Source organism: Pan paniscus, chromosome 6 (assembly GCF_029289425.2).
Source record: "Pan paniscus chromosome 6, NHGRI_mPanPan1-v2.0_pri, whole genome shotgun sequence".
Classification (NCBI taxonomy): domain Eukaryota; kingdom Metazoa; phylum Chordata; class Mammalia; order Primates; family Hominidae; genus Pan; species Pan paniscus.
The window spans coordinates 28,456,814-28,477,353 of NC_073255.2; the positions used below are offsets into that span (position 1 = coordinate 28,456,814).

Consider the following 20,540-nt stretch of genomic DNA (forward strand, 5'->3'; position numbering starts at 1 on the left):
TAGTCTCAAACTCCTGGGCCCAAGTGATCCTCCTGTCTCAGCCTCCCAAATAGCTGGGGCTACAGGTGTGCACCACCACACCCAGGTCACTGGGCTCTCTATTCTGTATTACTGGTAGATTTGTCTATTTTTGATCTCCTTCCACACTGCCTTAATTACTATGAAAGTTGACAGTATCAAAATGGAATCATTTGTGTAAAAATTCCCCAAAGACCCTGACAAATACAGCCAGGAAACCTAAGAAGAGAGCGTTCTCACACTTGCATGCCTGATAACAAAATTACCATAGAAGACTCTGGAAAATCACAACATTAACAACGGTCATTGTAACCTTACACAAAACGTACTTCTATGAGGATATCTGCTCAGCAATTGTCTGTCTAACCTCAGACTCGAGCCACCCTTGTTATTATAGATTCTTGTAGCCAAGGATAATTTCAAAACAATTATGTAATGCCCCTAATTTTTCCTGTAAAAACCTTTGTCTTCCTTTACCTCCTTGAATACACACATAGTTTACTGTGGCATGTGTATTGCCATTGCAATGCCCTATTCCCAAATAAACATATTTTTCTTTTAGAGAGCCTCTCTCTGTTGTTTAGGTTGACACAAATGGTGCCAGAAACAGGACCTGAAAAAAGATCACTATCACAAGGAACTGACAGTTCTTGAATCTGGTGCAGTACTCATTTCAGTTCTCTGCTTCCATGGCTCACTTTTTCTGCCCTGATGAGTCTTCTCTAAGACCACGCCCCCTTCTTTATGGTAGAAGCTCTTGACTTTATTTGGGGTCTGATTTGAATAAGGCAGCCCTAAATAAAGGACTTTACATCCCTCCTGGGATTAAACAAAGACTTTTTGTATTTTCTGGGAAGTCTTTTCTGATTTCTACAGAATTTCCATTCTGTCTGTGAGGCATATCATTTCTGATGAATTTACTTTTGGTCTGTGTGCCTACTTTAATATTTTGTCTGATCCACATGCCTGGGTTAAAATTTTTATGAACTTTCTTGGTTTTATTTTGGTTACATGCAACTTTTTTGTTGTTCTTTTCCCTTCATGTTGCTCTTTTCCCTTGCTTGTTTCTGAAAATCTTCTGAGAGCAAAAATAAACATTCTTTTAGAATGGACACATTCTAAATGATGGACACAGGATGGCTAAGTAAAAGCCACTAGAGTGGTTGTTACCATCAAATACATTGGTCCAAACTTATGACATTCTGACAAGATTGATAATTTTCTTTGCTCTTGAGAGATTGATAAGTAATGTAATGGGGTTTTCTTAATTTTTCTTTCTTTCTTTCTTTTTTTTTTTAAGAAACACAGTCTCACTCTGTCTCCCTGGTTGGAGTTCAGTGATGCAATCATAGATCATTGCAGCCTTGAACCCCTAGGCTCAAGTAGCTAGGACTACAGGTACACGCCACCATGCCCAGCTACTTTTTTTGTTTTGTTTTGTTTTGAAGAGACGGTGTTTCACTATGTTGCTCAGGCTGTCTCAAACTCCTGGCCTCAAGAGATCCTCCTGCCTTAGCCTCCCAAAGTGTCAAGATTATAAATGTGAGCCACTGTACTCTGCCTGGGATTTTCAAACATTAAGGCATGCCAAGTTTTCTGGGACTCCAACCAGGTATATTTGATGGCCCATTCTCATGCACACTTAAAAAACTGATGGGTTTATGAAACGTTACAACAGGTCTCACTTAATCCTTTATGGTCATTTCATTTATTCAGCTGGTTAAGCCTAGGTTCATGGCTCAAAACTATTAAGCAAACTGAGATTATCATTTTACTTTATATTTTTCCTTTTTTAAACTTTGTATCTGTTACTTGTTAAAGTTTTGCAGAAGTATAGGTCTTAACAAAATAATGCTGGGCCAGCACTTTGAGATGACAGCCAAAGACTATAGACCTTAATAATAAACTCCAGGTAGACTTAGCCTGAGAGCCATTTTCTTCAAACCTCCCTTATTGCCCAAATGTGGCTTAATGGTTTTTGACACTGACTCATCACCAATCACTCCCCACAATGAGGGAAGAAACCAGCAACTAGGACACGTTCAACCTGGCCTCCAGGGACATCAGAATGTAACTACAAAATGACTGATCAGTGATGCATTCTGAGAAAGATCTTGATCAAAAAAGGGAAATGTGAAAATTGTCAGAATCAAAATGGAGTCACTTGTGTTAAAAACAAAACACCCTGACAGAGCTGGGGAAGGCTAAGAAGGGAAGGCTTTCACATGTGTATACCTGATAACTAAACTATTGCAAAAGACTGCAAAAACCACAACCTTACATAAAGACCACTGCAACCTTACACAACAGGTACTTCTGTGTGGACATCTGCCCAGCAACTGCCTGTTCAACCTAGAACTGGAGTCACCCTTATTATTGATCCTTGTAGCCAAGCCTAATAATTTCAAAGCAATTATTTAATCCTCCTCATTTTTTCTTTGTCTTCCTTTACCTCCCTGAATACACACAGAGTTTACTGTGGCATGTATATTCCCATTGCAATGCCCTATTCTTAAATGAATGTCTTTTTCTTTTAGAGGTCCTATTATTTAGATTGACAGCTTTAAAATAAAGCTTGTTTTTGTTTTGTTTTGTTTTGTTTTTGAGGAAGAGGCTTGCTGTCGCCCAGGCTGGAGTGCAGTGGCACAATTATGGCTCACTGCCGCCTCCACCTCCTGGGCTCAAAGTGATCCTCCTGCCCACAGCCTCTTGAGTAGCTGGGACTATAGGTGCATGCCACCACAATTGGCTGACTTTGGTATTTTTTTGGGGGGTACAGATGGGGTTTTGCCATGTTGCCCAGGCTGGTGTTGAACTCCAGGCTCAAGCAATCCACTTGCCTCGGCCTCCCGAAGTGCTGAGATCATAGGCATGGGCCACCGTGCCTAGTCTATAATAAAGCTTGTTATCCGGTAGCACAAGTTTTCCTCCTCTCACTCCTTCTCCTCTTCTTTTTTTTTCTTCCTCCTCTTCCTCATGAATGCTTGTCTTTGCTCTTCCATAACATTTTGAATTAGCTTGTCAAGTTTCTCACACATACACAGAAATTTATTGAGATTTTGTTGGGAATTGCACTGGCTCTGTAGGTAGGTTTGGAGAGACTTGGCATTTTTCAGTATTGACTCTTCCAATTTATGAACATGTTATATCTTTATTTAGGTCTTCTTCAGTGTCTTTCAATGTTTTCTTCAGGCAGGTTTTGCATTTCTTTGATCGATTTATTCCTAGGTACTTGATATTTGTTTGGAGCTGTTGGAAATGGTATCTTTAAAAAAATTATCTTTTTTACTAGCATATATAAATAAATATTGATTTTTTAAAATATGATTTTTGTATCTATTAACCTTGTTAAAAACTCTTTTATTGTTAAGTTTATCTGCAGATTGTTTTGAAGTGCCACAAACAATTTTTTTTTTTTTTTTTGAGACGGAGTTCTGCTCTTGTTGCCCAGGCTGGAATGCAGTGGCGCGATATCAGCTCACTGCAACCTCCGCCTCCTGGGTTCAAGCAATTCTCCCGCCTCAGCCCCCCGAGAGGCTGGAATTACAGGCGTCCGCCACCTCGCCCTGCTAAGTTCGTATCTGTAGTAGAGACGGGGTTTCACCATGTTGGCCAGGCTGGTCTCGAATTCCCGACCTCAGGTGATCCTCCCGTCTTGGCCTCTCAAAGTGCTGGGATTACAGGCATGAGCCAACGGCGCCCGGCCTCCACGTACATAATTACATAATCTATGAAAAAATAATTTTGTTTCTTCCTATTTAATCTTCAATCCTTTTATTTTTCTTGCCTCACTCCACTGGCTAAGGACCTTCGGCTTCAATAATGGGTAGTCTCATCTGTAGCACACTTAATCATCACTAAGCTTTCCCAGCCTCAGGTCAATAGTATTAGGAGGTTGGTTCCTCACCGGAGGGTCGGGAACAAGACGCCAGAGCCCTTCTTCCTGCGCCTGCAGCGAGTTAAGGCCGAGGGTATGCCTCTGGCGGGCTCATCTTCCAACACAGAAGACCCCGCCGCCCTGTCTGGTTGCCGCGCAACGGCGTCGTTCTGACCCAGGGTAGGTGCGGGGCGGCTGGAAGCACGTGCCGCCGCTTCCTCATTCTGGGACTACATCCCCCACAATGCCGCGCGCCGCGGGCGGCTGGCCCCCGAGTGCGGGAAGGGCCGGCAGGGAGGCGGAGCGGAAGCCGAGTGCGAGGGACGAGCGGAGTAAAATCTCCACAAGCTGGGAACAAACCCTGTCCCAACTCCCACCCACCGGCGTTTCTCCAGCTCGATCTGGAGGCTGCTTCGCCAGTGTGGGACGTAGCTGACGCCCGCTTATTAGCTCTCGCTGCGTCGCCCCGGCTCAGAAGCTCCGTGGCGGCGGCGACCGTGACGAGAAGCCCACGGCCAGGTAATGAGTAAGGGGCGAGTCCGCCAGCCGGGCCCGCACCTCTCGCGCAGCCCCTCAGCCTAGCCGGCCGCTCCTCCCCCGCCGCGCCCCCGTCCCCGGTCCCCGCCCCGCTAGGGCCGCTGCTGCGGAAACCCGGCTTAGGAACGGGCCGGCAGCCTCCGGCCGCGGCCAGGAAGGCTCTTTGTCCCTTCCTTTGGGCCGCGTCTCTGCCCCTCCGCGTCTGACAGCCGCGGCGCCTCGGCTCGGGCGGAGAGCCCAGCGTGGCTGGGGCTGCGCGAGTCGAGCGGGGCGGGCTTGGTCCGGAGCTGCGGGATGGAGATCCCGGGCGGCACCGCACTCACTTCTTTTTCTGTTTTTGACAGCTCAGTTCTCTTCTACTTTGGGAGAGAGAGAAAGTCAGATGCCCCTTTTAAACTCCCTCTTCAAAACTCATCTCCTGGGTGACTGGTAAGGATGAACTTAAACTGCCGTGTTGATTGTTGACTGTGACGGTAATGAGAATGGCTCAGCCAGCTGGGGTTCGAATCCTGCCTGGGTTTCTCTCACTGCCTGCCTTGGTGATCTTGGTTACTTAAAGGCTCTAAGCTTGAGTTTTCTCATCCATCAAAACACACACCTGTAAGTGGTTAGAATTAGGAATATAGACCTATAACGTCATTAGTTCTTCATTTGATGAAAAGATCCTTTGTGATACTTTCATTAGCTATGACTGAAGTGACCGAAGTGGCCTCTGGACTTGAGTTTTGTGCTTTTGTTTGTTTAATCATCCTGGGTTGTGTGTTCTTCACTTTATCTTAAACCTAACCAAAGGATTCATTAAAATATGCCGTCTTCCTAATTTCTGCTGTTTTAAGATGGCTGAGAATGTTCTTAGGAAATTGAAGACTCTGCTTTTCTGTGGATCAGCTTCAGAGTTACAAGTATTTATTCACCTCTCCCCTCCCCCTCAGGTGTGTCCTTTGGGGATCCTTAGAGGCGCTTAAGTGTTTGTTTCGTCAGAGTAGGCATCTAGGTATTTTACAGTCCTGCCTCTGGGCTTCACCATGTTTAACCTGGGTCAACTTTTTTCTACATCTGTCTGCATCTTCTCACTGATTAATAATTTCCCCAGTTTGGGATTTGTGTTTACAAGTTGTAGTTTTTGTTCACAAGACACCCTGAATGAACGCAATAAATTTCATCAGGAATGACTTGATAAATTTCACATTCGTCCCCTTTCAGTTTCAGTTGTTCTTGCACTATTTTCTCCTGAATTTTACTGACGTTGGTTATGAGTTTTTCTTCAAGGAAATCTCTATGATCCTTAATTGAAGTTTATTTTTCACTTAAAATGTCTGCCTGTACTACTTTGAGTTCAAACGCTATTACACAATATGTGCAATAACAATCCTGATTAAATGCTGTTTTAAAATACGCAGTTGTAGGGGGGAAAAGCCAGTGGGCCTGATTAATTGCTGGTGTTATTTCTTTAGTGACAGATTAATTTTTAAAATACATGTGAGGGAGAAAAGGAGAAATCTAATGATGTATTTTATAAATATAACAGAGAGCCAGAGAATAAATAAGTGGAAAACTTATTTAAACTGTGGAAAACTTACTTAAACTGTGGAAAAAGGCATATGCACATAAAATTTCTGACTCACTCTAAAATGTGTTGCAAAAATACTTGTTTTGAGGAAAATGTTTCTATGTTGGTGTTATTTAGTGCAGTGTAGGACAGAGAGTAATGGCTATGGAAATAGGAGTCCTTAGTTTTGTCCTTGCTCTGTCACTATCTGTGTAACCTGAGATTACTTTGTGGTCCTCAATGTCCTCATCTCTAAAATAGTGAATTGGTCTGATTCCAAGGACTCTTCTAGCTCAGACTTTCAATGATAAAGGTTTTTAGAGGTTTTTTTTTAAATGTGGAAACAAAATTCGTGTAAACCCTTTTAGTCATTTGTGTTCTTAGTGTTTCTTCCTGCTTCAGGTCATATAATTCTTTCAAACTACCTTGAAAGAAGGAATACATTTAAGAGAACAAGAAAGCTGCCAGAAATAAGAATCTCTACCAGCCAGTTATCACTCTCTCATGAGCTGCACAGTTTCTCTGCATTTTTGACATGCTTTGTTCTCTTTCTCCCTACTCTGTATCTTTTGCTCATAGCCCCTATACCTATTGTGCCTGATTCTTAATAACTTTAGCTTGTCAATCCCCTCATCCAACTTTATTATTTATTTTCATGACTTCTCCTTCAGCTCCTTCTGCCAACTGCCTGGTTTTCCCTGGGGCCTCTTTGTTTGAGGCCAGAGATGCTAGCCTAGTTGGCTTTGGAAGGGGAGGTGGGGACATGTGGCTCAAAACATGATTGGCCACGGCTGTGACAGGTGAAGCTCTGTGATTGAAGTATCTAGTGCTGCATAGTGTGTGTCTATGTATATGTATATATATAGGTTTTTTTTTTTTTTTTTTGAGACAGAGTCTTACTCTGTCACCCAGGCTGTAGTGCAGTGGTGCTGGCTCACTGCAACCTCTACCTTTTGGGTTCAAGCAATTCTTGTACCTCATGCCTGGCTAATTTTTGTAGTTTTAGTAGAGACAGGGTCTCACCATGTTGGCCAGGCTGGTCTTGAACTTCTGACTTCAAGTGATCTGCCTATGTCAGCTTCCCAAATGGTGGGATTATAGGTGTGAGCCCTGAAGCCCGGCCTGCATAGTTTATTTTATTGCATATTTTAGTTTAGTTAGTTTAGTTTGAGACAGCCTTGCTCTTTCACTCAGCTTGGAGTGCAGTGGTGCGATCTCTGCACACTGCATCCTCTACCTCCCAGGTTCAAGCGATTCTTGTACCTCAGCCATCCAAGCAACTGGGTTTACAGGCATGCACCACCATGCCTGGCTAATTTTTGTATTTTTAGTAGAGATGGGGTTTCACCATGTTGACCAGACTGGTCTCGAATGCCTGACCTCAAGTGATCCGCCCTCTTCAGCCTCCCAAGGTGCTGGGATCACAGGCATGAGCCACCACGCCAGGCCATGTTTTAAATTAAACTTTTACTGTAGCATAATGGTTAGTTTTCTTTTTGCCTTAACATTTTCTGTTTTTATCCCTGCCTTACTTTACCATTTTTCTTTTATCTGTTTTTGTAATATTCAGTGCTATTGTCTTCTATTCTGTCTCCCAAATGTGCCATCTAAAAATGATCTGATATCTTGACACTCATTATTTCCGTATCTTAGCTGGAATTTTAGTGTAGCTTCTCTCAAGGCAGTGCATTTTAAATATTAGACCTTATTATGGAGTGAATGGCTGTGTTCTGTGTTAATCCCGCCCGCCACCATATTAGCCTCAGGCAGTATTACATAGAGAAAATATTTTAGGAATGCCCCTTTTTCCCTGAAATTACATTCCGGGGTCAAGTCTGTGGAGGACTTTTTTTTGGGTCGTTTTTGGAGAGAACTGTTTGAACCTCTGAGCTGTGGTGAACATACTGTGTCTTTTTGTAGTAAATCTATGCCTCTCTAGCTGAAATTCCTTTGGAGACTAATAGGCAGTAGTTCTTCTAGTACCTTTGGCTGAGTGAAAGCTTCTCTGCCTGCTAGTTGCTGCTATTGCTGTTGATAGTTACTTTAGCTATAGTTATAATGGCACAAAATGTAGAGCACTGAATAGATGCAAAAGTGAGATTTGAATGAGACATTTTAAGGTATGATTAGCCATCTATTTGTGTTTTTAATATTGCTGTTGCTATGTTTGCATAAAATACAGGAAGTACTTCATGACAGATGACAGGGAGTGTGAAATGCAGTATTTTTTAAACTTTTTTGTTACAATCCGTAGTAAGAGATCTTTTTATAGCAAGGCTCCATTGGTGGCTGAGTATGGTTGTGTGCACCTGCAGTCAGTCCTAGCTACTAGGGAGGTTGAGGTGGGAGAATCACGTGGGCCCAGGAGTTTGAGACTGGCCTGGGCAACATAGTTAGATCTCATATCAATAATTAAAAAAAAAAAAAAGACTCCATACACGTATAACTGTGTGTGCATAGGCTGGGCTCAGTGGCTCATGCCTGTAATCCCAGCGCTTTGGGAAGCTGAGGCAGGAAGATCGCCTGAGCTCAAGAGTTTGAGACCAGCCTGGGCAACATAGTGAGACCTTGTCGCTGCTAAAAATAAAATTTGTCAAGTGTAGTGGCACACACCTGTAGTCCCAGCTGCTTAGGAGGCTGAGGCAGGGGCAAGGGTGGGGGCCTCTTCAGTCTGGGAGATCAAGGCTCAGTGAGCTATGGCCACTGCATTCTAACCTGGGCAACAGAGCCAGACCTTATCCCAAACAGCAACAACTGTGTATGCATGCATGTGTCTGTATATGTAAAAATAAACTGGAAATTTAACAAAACAAAATTGGTACTGTATACAGTCTACTCTGATAGACTGTACTATTTTATCTTGTGTTTCGAAAATTGCTCATTGCAAACTGTTGATTTTGTTCCCTGCTTTTGAAAAACAGTGGAGTCCTGCGCTGAAAGTTTGGATGCCTAACGTTTCTCTGTATGTCTGACTTTGAGTAGTCATTAATTCTCTTTGTGCTTCATTTTTCTTATCTTTATAATGAAGTTGTTCTAGTTTAAATATTTGCTGATTCTTTGTTTGATTTAATTAATTAATTAAATTTTGAGATAGAGTCTCACTCTGTCACCCATAGCTCATTGAAACCTGGCACTCCTGGGCTTGTGTAGTAGTCCTCCTGCCTCACCCTTCAGAGTAGCTGGGACTACAGGTGCGCACCACCATGCCCGGCTAATTTTTAATTTTTTTTTGTAGTGACTGCATCTTGCAGTGTTGCCCAGGATGGTCTTGTACTTCTGGCTTCAAGAAGTCCTCCCACCTCAACCTTGTAAAGTGCTGGGATTACAAGTGGGAACCACCATGCCTGTTTTACTTTTCTCTGGAAATAATGTTGGACTAAAGACAAGCACATATCTTTATGTCTGTGGCTAGGGAGAAACCACTGAAAAATGGCTTAAATATTTGGTTGTTTACATATACATAGTGTGCTGTTTGTCAAGTAGCATAATGGAGCTTGGAATAGCACTTTTCTCCGAAGATCTTGTAAAGTGGAGTGGACATGTTAATGCCTGTAATAAATATACAAATTTAGAAAAAAAATTTATCCATGTTTTTCTACTTTTGTGTTTCTTAACAGGGAATATTTTGGAGTTTGAAAAATTATATTTAAAATGCTTAATACAAGTTTTAAGTAAATGCACTGACAGATTGCTACCTAGACCTTATTTCATATCTGATCTTGCCACTGCCCCTTTCAGATTAGAGAACACCAATAAGAATATATTTTTCTTTGTAAACACCACCATATCAGATCATTACTATTCCTGTATATTACCAAATAGTGGAACTGCCATTTTCTTAAGACAGGGGAACACAAAGCTTTCTTTGCTTGTGGGTTTCCTTCTGTTCAGTTTGTATGATTTCTCCAGACCAGGCCATTTCATGCTGTGCTCTGGGAGCCTTCTCATTCTCATTTGTTTGTATTGAGGAAAATAGGAATAAGGAATTTGTTGACCGCTCCCGAGATTCTGGTAAAAGAAGAATTCTAAAGGTTTTGTTGGAAGGAAATTGGAACCAGACTTTGTACTTCCTCCTCTTTCTGAAATCAGATATTACCCCCTCATTATTCTTTCACCTCACACCTCAGGCAGATGTTCCAAGACACATCACCATTTTTTTTTTTCTTCAGAGCAGTTTATCACAAGCTGAGATAACTTGTTTGTTTGCTTGTTTGTTGTCCCGTTCCTATTAAAATAGTATCCAGAAAAACAGGAATCCTGTCTTTCGTATCTTGCTTTACCTTTCACATCTCTGGTTCCTGGCACGTGGTAGGTACTTTGCTATTGTGAATGAATTAGTGAACAAATGAATGAGTAAACCAAGTTCTTTCATGCCTTAAATAGAACTGCATGTAGTAAAGGTTGTGTTTGAGCCTAGGCCTTTATGCACTGCCCCCCACCCTCCACCTCCAATTCTTTTTTCTGGAAGTGTGTTATCACTATGTTTACTGATCATGGTGAAGGTCTCTATCTTTAGAAGACTTTGTATTTATCTTTGTTTTACTTCATATGTTTTTATCTTCTAGTTTTTTGCCTGTATAAAAACTAACATGTAAGACTTCCGAAATCCTTCTTGTAGCAACTTTATAATACTTTGATTTATGTGAATACAGTTTACTTGAAACTTTAAGAGCCAGCTTAATAATTTAGTGAATAGTTCAAATTAGGCATCTTCAGGATCATTGTCCTAAACTGCCATTACTATTTTCTGGTTACATTCTTTTAAAGCAAAAAAGAACAAAACTTCATTTAATACAGTTTATTCTGTATTTACAAACACAATCTTTCTAGGGGAAGTAAGGAAGGTAGTGTGGTGTAGAGAAAACCCTGGACAGTGAGTCAGGACCTGTATTCTGGACCAGTAGGATTTCTGCCATTAACTGGTTGTTTCATTTTTAGGCAAGACACTTAACATCTCTGGGCTTCAGTTTCTTTATCTGAAATGCGAGGGAAATGGATTAGGTTTCTTCTCAGGTTCTTCCAGTCTAGAAAAGGATAATTGAAGATACTTTACCCCCAGATTTCTATCCTCTGGTCCTCTACCCCAAAACTCATTGCAGAGAGGTCACATTGCTGCGTGGGAGAAGGTGGGGTTAGGTTCAGGGATGTGTTTTAAAGTAAACATAAGGCATTTCTCAGTGACGGCTGATTGTTCACTAGGCTCTGTGGGGGATGTGGCAGCAGTGTAAGGCTTGTTGTTCTTGCCCATAAGGGACCTGGGACTTAATCAGGGAGACATGGCTTACACACATGCTTGGATGTGTGATATATAAAATTAATTGGTATGAAGTAACATGCTGTGGGAGTTAGAAGAAGATCAGTGTGGGGTAGAATAAGGTAAGGAGGTTTTGAAATCATTCTATCCGAGGTAAGATTTAAACAGGTATTTTACCTCGTCTCCTTTCAGACTACTTAGAAGATGAACTGTTCTCATCAGCAACATGCTATTGTGTCATCTTTTAGGACTAGGTAATGCTCCAGTGACTTAATACCAATGACATTTTCATGTTGTCCACAAATTCTGAGTAGAAACATTTTCAAGCCTGTAGCCTCTCTGAGAGCTGACTGTTATTAACTGAATGAGAGGATGTCAGCAAACAGGTAAGACACATGCTGGGTAAATAAAATTTATCATATAAATGTAAGATATAATTATTACTATTGTATGAAGCAGAGAGAAGACTGGCTGGATTGGAGGAGATATTTTTGTGACTAATGAGAAATAAACTTGGTCTTTGGAGACTGGGTTGTGGAGGCCCATGAGAGCTAATCAGGAGTTTTATTTGAGTCTGTTAAGACATTTCCTATATTACCTAATGTTACTCAGATTACCAAGAATTAGTAGCCTTATTGCATAAATGCCTGACACTAATGATAAAGTTTAATATTTATTGAGTAGTATGTCAGTTATTTACCAGTATTAAATAGGTATTATTGTCCCCATTATATAAGTGAGGATATCAGGCCTTAGGGAGATAAAATAACTTTTACAAGGTTTTAAAGATATACTATAATTTCATATAGAAAATGATAGGGCCAGGTGCGGTGGCTCACGCCTGTAATCCCAGCACTTTGGGAGGCCGAGGCGGGTGGATCACAAGGTCAGGAGATCGAGACCATCCTGGCTAACATGGTGAAACCCCGTCTCTACTAAAAAAATACAAAAAATTAGCCGGGTGTGGTGGTGGGCGCCTGTAGTCCCAGCTACTTGGGACGCTGAGGCAGGAGAATGGTGTGAACCCAGGAGGTGGAGCTTGCAGTGAGCCGAGATCGAGCCACTGCACTCCAGCCTGGGCGACAGAGCAAGACTTCGTCTCAAAAAAAAAAAAAAAAAAGAAAATGATAGAGAGTACCTTGTGGCTAGAGTGGGATAGGAATTGGAGTGCAACATTTTGAAAACATTTTGAAGCAATGACATTTGAACTAAGTACTAAAGGATGAAAAGGAACAGGTTGTAGGGAAAGTACTCCAAGCTAGGGAATAGCAATTGTATAGACCCTGAGGACAGAAAGAATTTAATGTGTTTTCCCTAGCATGGGTTTAGCATGGTGAGCAAGAGGGAAGTGGTATGAGATTAGGACAAAGAGAAATGGGTAGAAGTCAGATTATGTAGGGCTTGTGGATTGCATGTTGTAAAGGTTGGTACTGAGTTTGCATGTTAGATTCTAAGTGCAGTGTGAAACTGTTGAAAGGTTTTTAAGCAGGAGAATGTGATATGCTTGTGTGTGTGTGTGTGTGTGTGTGTGGTAAAAATACATAATCTAAAATTTATCATTTTAACATTTAAGTGTACAGTTCAGTGACATTAAGTATGTTCACATCATCATGCAACCATCACTACCATCCATCTCCAGAGCTTCATCATCATCCCCATCTGAAACTCTGTACCCATTAAATCATAACTTTCCATTCTCTTCTTCCATGTGGTAGCATGTATCAGAACATCTTACTTCCTTAGGGCTGAATAATATTCCATTGTATGTAGATACCACATTTTATTTATCTGTTTATCTATTGATGGACACTTGGGTTGTTTCCACCTTTTGGCTGTTATGAATAATGCTGCAATGAACACTGGCATACACATATCCCTTTGGGTTCCTGCTTTCATTTCTTTTGTGTATATATCCAGAAGTTCAATTACAGATTGTATGATAATCCTATGTTTAAGTTTTTGAGGAAATGCCATACTGTCTTCCCCAGCAGCCATACCATTTTATGTGCCCACCAGCAGAGCAGAAGAGTTTCAATTTGTTCACATCCTTGCCAACACTTGTTTTCTGTTTTGTGTGTGTGTGTGTGTGATAACTATCCTAATGGGTATGAAGTGGTATTTCATAGTGGTTTTATTTATTTATTTATTTATGTTTTTGAGACCGAGTCTTGCTCTGTCGCCCAGGCTGGAGTGCAGTCGCGTGATCTCTGCTCACTGCAAGCTCCGCCTCCTGGGTTCACGCCATTCTCCTGCCTCAGCCTCCCAAGTAGCTGGGACTACAGGTGCCCGCCACCACACCCGGCTAATTTTTTGTATTTTTAGTAGAGACGGGGTTTCATCGTGTTAGCCAGGATGGTCTTGATCTCCTGACCTCGTGATCTGCCTGCCTTGGCCTCCCAAAGTGCTGGGATTACAGGTGTGAGCCACTGTGCCTGGCCTCATAGTGGTTTTAATATACATTTCCCTATGATTAATGAGGTTGAGCATTTTTTTTATTGGCAAAATGTCTTCAAATTATGAGTTTTGTTTTTGAAAGAATATTTGACTGCTCTGAGAAGAATGGATTGAAGTAGAGTTGGAGAGGAGTCTGGCAAACCACTTGACAAGCAGCTATAGGAATCCACTTGGAGGTGGTGATAGTTGGATCACACTCTGTTGCCCTTCTTCAGGTCTAGTACTTTACTGATACTTCATTTTAAGTGTGTCCCCTCTCCTTAGTTATTCTACTTTTGTGCCATATAGACTAATTACTTTTGTGACTTCTGCAGTTGGTTGAGAACTTTCTCCTGGGAATCTTAAAAATACTCAAGAATTTATCTTAGGCCAAAATAACAATGATGATGATTATTTTATTTTTTGCCTTTAAAACTCCAGACCAGGCACAGTGGCTCACACCTGCCATCCCTTTGGAAAGGCTGAGGCAGGAGGATCACGTGAGGCCAGGTGATCTCGTGATGAGGCAGGAGGATCACGTGAGACCAGACTGGGCCACGTAATGAGACCCCGCTAAAAAAAAAAAGTACAAAAATTAGCTAGGCCTGGTGGTGTGCACTTGTAGTTCCAGGCTATTCAGAAAGCTAAGGTGGGAGGATTGCTTGAGCCCGGAAGGCCGAGGCTGCAGTGAGCTGAGATCGTGCTACTGTACTGCAAGCCTGGGCAACAGAGCGAGACCCTGTCTCAAAAGCAAAAAACAAAAAACAACTCTCTAGTTGTTAATTTGGTGAATTTCAAGTTTTGTGGTTTTTTTAAGTGATTAATAGAAAATTAATATAGTGGCCTAGAAATTAAGATTTAAAAGTTTTTAGATTGTAGACTGTTTTGATGGAAGAAGTACTCCAATAAGAGCTATGCCAGATGGTAGCCATAAGCCCTTGGCCTCAATGTTGGCCTATCAGGTTTCTGCTTAGTGACTCTGTCCTTATCTAAGTGCCCTTCTGGGGGCTGGATCAGTACTTGAAACATAAAGAAAAATTGAGGAGGTTCAAAGTGCAAGTTCCTCTGTTATTTGCAGCTTTGAACATTGCACAGAAAGAAGGGACATTGAATCTTTCCTTTCCTTTTTTTTCTTTCCTAAGGATGGAGGCTAATAATCATTTTCCTTTCTAATCACTAAATTAAAAGTACATAAGTAAATACCTTCAGTTGCTAAAGAAGTCAAAACTTCTTATCTTTTTTTATTTTTCTTATGTGAAATCACAGACGGTTCTCTGAGAATAGAACAGTGAGTGTATTCATATTGGCCCTGGAGAATAAAGTAATACCAGTGGAAATTGTTTCCTCTTCACTTTACTTCTACTTTTGCCTTATAAATACAGGGCCTAGCCTACCCTGGGGGTAATGACTCAGGTTCCAGCAGAGGTCACCTATTTTCAATCCCCTTCACCCCTTCCCCCTCAAGGTCGTCATGGTGTCATCTGAAGAATGACAAGGTTCATAAATTTGGAAAGGAGAGCTTTATTTCTTATAAAGGGTTGCAGCCTGCACGGTGGTCTTTCTGACAGGCTGGGAAGCATAGCCTCCGGCCAGAAGCCAGAAACAGACACTTGGAGAGAGGGACAAAGGGAACAGGAATTTATGCTGAGCAGGGTGGCCGAATATACATATTTAATAAGTTTAAGGCGTCATGAATATTTATGAAAGGAGAAACGTGCATGCACAATTGAGCTTCATACCCATTCCTAGGTCCTGCATATAAAAAAATTGTGGCGTTAGCGTGATTCCAGGGTGGAGTTTTCAGCCCTCTGATGTCAAAAGGTAAAGCGGAGGACACGAAAACCCTTACTGTGCATCCTCTGTAGACTGGCCAGAACTACTCTGTGGTCTCTTATCAGGAAGAAATGCTTGTAGGTTGTTTCGTTGGAACTGCAGAATGGAGAGGCAGCAGTCAGGCAGTTGGTTGAGTTCAGTGGTGGGGTTTTTTGAAAGGCCTGGTTTCTGTTTAGGCCAAGCTTGTTCAACCTGCAACCCATGGGCCGCATGGTACGGCTTTGAATGTGGCCCAACACAAATTCATAAACTTTCTTAAAACACTATGATTTTTAATTTTTTATTTTTTTTTAGCTCATCAGCTGTCGTTAGTGTTAGTATATTTTATGTGTGGTCAGAACAATTCTTCTTCCAGTGTGGCCCAGGGAAGCCAAGAGATTGGACACCCCTAAGTTAGCCCTTAGAGAATAATGCCTAATGGCATGATGATAATGGCAGTTGTCAAGGGAGGGAAGTATAATGAAGTGTATCTGACTGCCCATCCTGTTAGAACTGCCTAATGGTGGTTCTAATGGGTTCTCCTTGCCCAATGCCTAGACAGAACCAATTTATCAAGATGGGAATTGCAATAGAGAAAGAGTTTAATTCATGCAGAGCCAGCTGTATGGGAAACCAGAATTTTATTATTACTCAAACCCATCTTACTGAAAACTCAGGGACTGGGGTTTTTAAGGATAATTTGGTAGGTAGGGGGCCAGAAGGTGGGGAGTGCTGATTGGTCAGGTTGGAGGCAAAATCATAGAATCATGACTCTTCAAAACTGTCCTCTTGCACCGAGTCACTTCCTAGGTGGGAGCCACAAGACCAGATGAGCCAGTTCGTTGATCTGGGTGGTGTCAGCTGATCCATCTAGTTCAGGGTTTGCAGAATATCTCAAGCATTGATCTTCAGTTTGACAATAATGGTATTACCTCCAGGAACAATTTGGGGAGGTTCCGAATTTTGCAGCCTCCAGCTGTGTGACTTCTAAACCTTAGTTTCTAATTTTTTTTTTTTTGGGATGGAGTTTCACTCTTGTTGCCCAGGCTGGAGTGCAATGTTGCAATCTCAGCTCACTGCAACTTCTGCCTCCTGGGTTCAAGTGATTCTCCTGCCTCAGCCTCCCTAGTAGCTGGGATTACAAGCATGCGCCACCACGTCTGGCTAATTTTGTATTTTTAGTAGAAATGGGCTTTCACCATTTTGGTGAACTCCTGACCTCAGGTGATCCACCAACCTCGGCCTCCCAAAGTGCTGGGATTACAGGTGTGAGCCACCATCCTGGACAATTTCTAATTTTGTAGCTAATTTATTAGTCCTGCAAAGGTACACTAGTCCCCAGACAGGAGCGGGGTTTTGGGAAAGGTAAACTAAAAACTAAGTTAAACTATAAGCTGAGTTCCCGCCAGTGCTGTGGCTTATGCCTCTAATCCCAGCACTTTGGGAGGCTGAGGCAGGTGGATAGCTTCAGGAGTTCGAGACTAGCCTGGCAACATGGCAAAAGCTCTTCTCTACAAAAAAAAATTAGCCAGATGTGGTGGTGCATGCCTGTGGTCCCAGCTACTCGGGAGGCTGAGGCCAGAGGATAGCTTGAGCCTGGGAGGTGGAGGCTGCAGTGAGCTGAGATTGCACCACTGTACTCCAGCCTGAGTGACAGAGCGAGACCCTGTCTTAAAAAATAAATAAATAAATACAGTTTTTAAAAAGTTCTTAAGGATTATTTTCAGTAAGCTGTGAAATATCTTTGTGAAATGCACTGTTCTGACTCGAGATACATTTCTATCTAAAGAATTTTGCTCCATTTGATGTAGTCAAAGAGTTTTTTTTACTGGACACTGGTGATTCACACCTTTTTTACTCTCCTGGTTTTTCTAGATTCTGTGATTAACACCTTTCTGTGTTTTAAAAACTTGAAGTATAACCTTTTAATTTTTTCTTAAATTACATAAATGCATACCTTTCTCATTTAAAATTTGGAATTGTAAATTTGGAAATACAGAAAAAGTTCCAACCTGTTTGTTTGTTTATTTGTTTTTGAGACAAGGTCTTGCTCTGTCACCCAGGCTGGAGTACAGTGGAATCATCATGGCTCACTGTACCCTTAACCTCTCAGGCTCAAGCAGCCCTGCCGCCTCCCCTTCCTGGGTAGCTGGGACTACAGGCGCATGCCACCATGCCTGGCTAATTTTTAAAATTTTTGTATAGAGATGAGGTCTTCCTATGTTGATCAGACTGGTCTCAAACTCCTGGGCTCTAGGGATACTCCCACCTTTGCCTCCCAAAGTGTTGGGCTTACAAGTGTAAGCCACTGCCCCTGGTCTCAAGTGTTTTAGTACTTGCCGTTAAATGATCATCATTCTTCATGTCTGGCATATTTTTGTATGATATAAACTTAGAAATTATAACTTATTTTTTATCTTAAATTGCATCTTGGATTGGATGCTTCCTAAGGTTACCTTATGCCCATTAGTAATAATTTCTGGTGACATTTTCAAATGTTGGCACACTCTGTTTATATTGTGGGAATTCTTTTTAGACAGGCATTTTGATTTTCCGATCCTTTTTCTTTCCTTCTTCCTAACTTTCATTTTGATGTTTTTTCTTTTTTTTTTGAGGAAGAATAGCTTTTAGGCATTTAGGTTGGTGACATGTATTTGAATAGACTGAGATCTCCTATATATCTCATTATAATATCCATGGTTTTAGTTACAAATGAGAAACAATTTGAAGAGTTTTATGACCATGGTTGCATTTTTTCAGTTATTTTCAATGAATTGACATTTGTTTCTAGTTTCAACTTTGAAAAGATACGTAAGTGAGACTGATAAAAGACTAGAAAGCTTACTTAGTGGTGGAGAAAGTTGTCAAATATATGATACAGTTCCAAATAAAAATTATAGAATATTTTCTTTATAGTCGTCTGTTCTGTTACTGATACAGATTAAGACTAATACTGTTTTTCTTCTTAATTTTACAGAGTTAATAGAGTGGATACAACCTTGCTGAAGATGAAGAATATACAATATTGAGGATATTTTTTTCTTTTTTTTTTCAAGTCTTGATTTGTGGCTTACCTCAAGTTACCACTTTTCAGTCAAGTCTGTTTGTTTGCTTCTTCAGAAATGTTTTTTACAATCTCAAGAAAAAATATGTCCCAGAAATTGAGTTTACTGTTGCTTGTATTTGGACTCATTTGGGGATTGATGTTACTGCACTATACTTTTCAACAACCAAGACATCAAAGCAGTGTCAAGTTACGTGAGCAAATACTAGACTTAAGCAAAAGATATGTTAAAGCTCTAGCAGAGGAAAATAAGAACACAGTGGATGTCGAGAACGGTGCTTCTATGGCAGGATATGGTAAGATAATCATAGAGTATTTCTAGTTTCCTCCAATCCCTGTTTAAAGATGGTTTTGGAAATTGAACTTATTACTTCATGCATAGGTCTTTGCAAAGTCATTTTTTCTTGACTTTTTATTATGAAAATTTCAAATGTACTGAAAAATAGAGATACTATGATAAATACATACATATTCATCATCCAGACTTAACAGTTATTAACATTTGGCAACATTTGTTTTATCTAATTGTTGAAGAATATTTAAACTATAGAAATTATGACATTTCGCTGCTAGATATATATCGCTGAAAAAAATGTATGTTGGAGGCCAGGCGTGATGGCTCACGCCTGTAATCCCAGCACTTTGGGAGGCCGAGGCGGACGGATCACGAGGTCAGGAAATCGAGACCATCCTGGCTAACACGGTAAAACCCCGTCTCTACTGAAAATACAAAAACAAATTAGCCAGACATGGTGGCACGTGCTTGTAGTCCCAGCTACCTGGGAGGTTGAGGCAGGAGAATCATTTGAACCTGGGAGGCAGAGGTTGCAGTGAGCTGAGATCACGCCGCTGCACTCCATCCTGGGTGGTAGAGCAAGACTCCATCTCAAAAAAAAAAAAAAAAAAAAAAAATGTATCTTGGGCTGGTGTTGATGGCTCACATCTGTAATCTCAGTACTTTGGGGGGCCAAGGTGGGAAGATTGCTGGAGCCCAGGAGTTTGAGACTAGCCTAGTAGCCTAGGCAACATAGTGAGACCGCTACTAAAAATACAAACAAAAAATCAGCTGGGCGTGGTGGCAGGTGCCTGTAATCCCAGCTACTCGGGAGACTGAGGCAGGATGAGGCAGGAGAATCGCTTGAACCCAGGAGGCGGAGGTTGCGGTGAGTCGAGATCGTGCCACTGAATTCTAGCTTGGGTGACAGAGTTAGACTCCATCTCAAAAAAAAAAAAAAAAAAAAAAAAACAAAGAAAAAAGAAAAAAAAAATTAGCCAGGCATGGTGATACACACCTGTAGTCTTAGCTAGTCAGGAGGATGAGGTGGGAAGATGGCTTGAGCCCAAGAGGTCAAGGATACAGTGAGCCATGTCTGCACCACTGTACTCCAGCCTAGGCAAGAGAGTGAGACCTCATCTCTTAAGAAAAGTCTAAAAAAATGACCTTCTTGGACATAATACAATACCATTATCACACCTAGTTTATATTTAAATTTTCCTGATTATCCTGATATAAGCCATCAATTGTATAGCATTTATTATTTCCTAAGAAGCAGGTTTTGCCTATATATCTCCGGTATTGTTTATTGCTGTTCTCCCTTTCACATTACTGGGTCCTGTTGTGTTTTAAGTTTCTTATCATGACATGTTCTTTCTTTCCTTTAAGACTTAAAAAGGAGAGAGAACAGATAGTATGGTTCTGTCTGGAACAATGTATATACATGAATGTGTGGACATTTTCTCTATTTCAGTTTTGTTTGTTTAATTAAAAGTTATGGCTGGGCACAGTGGCTCACATCTGTAACCCCATCATTTTGGGAGGCTGAGGTAGGTGGATTGCTTGAGTTCAGGAGTTTGAGACCAGCCTGGGCAACATAGTGAAACCATTTCTCTACAGAAAATACAAAAGTTAGTGGGGCGTGGTGGCGCGCACTTGTAGTTCCAGCTACTTGGGAGGTTCAGGTGGGACAACTGCTTGAGCCTGGGAGGTTGAGGCTGC

At 41.4% G+C, this 20,540-nt stretch overlaps 1 protein-coding gene across 5 annotated transcripts in view; it reads left to right on the top strand.

Annotated features, from left to right (window-relative positions):
* The first annotated feature begins 4,107 nt into the window (after positions 1-4,107).
* CCDC126 (coiled-coil domain containing 126) overlaps positions 4,108-20,540 on the top strand; it is a 44,855-nt gene continuing 28,422 nt past the window's right edge. The window contains exons 1-5 of one of the 5 annotated variants that reach the window (XM_055115779.2): positions 4,111-4,414; positions 4,777-4,861; positions 11,428-11,621; positions 13,772-13,904; positions 18,458-18,840. In XM_055115779.2, the coding sequence (XP_054971754.1) occupies positions 18,603-18,840 (238 nt within the window). In that variant the 5' untranslated portion in view covers positions 4,111-4,414; positions 4,777-4,861; positions 11,428-11,621; positions 13,772-13,904; positions 18,458-18,602. Of the gene's footprint in view, positions 4,415-4,776; positions 4,862-11,427; positions 11,622-13,771; positions 13,905-18,457; positions 18,841-20,540 lie in introns of all 5 variants that reach the window. The other 4 variants (XM_034963809.3, XM_055115780.2, XM_034963808.3 and 1 more) reach the window with 4 other exon arrangements.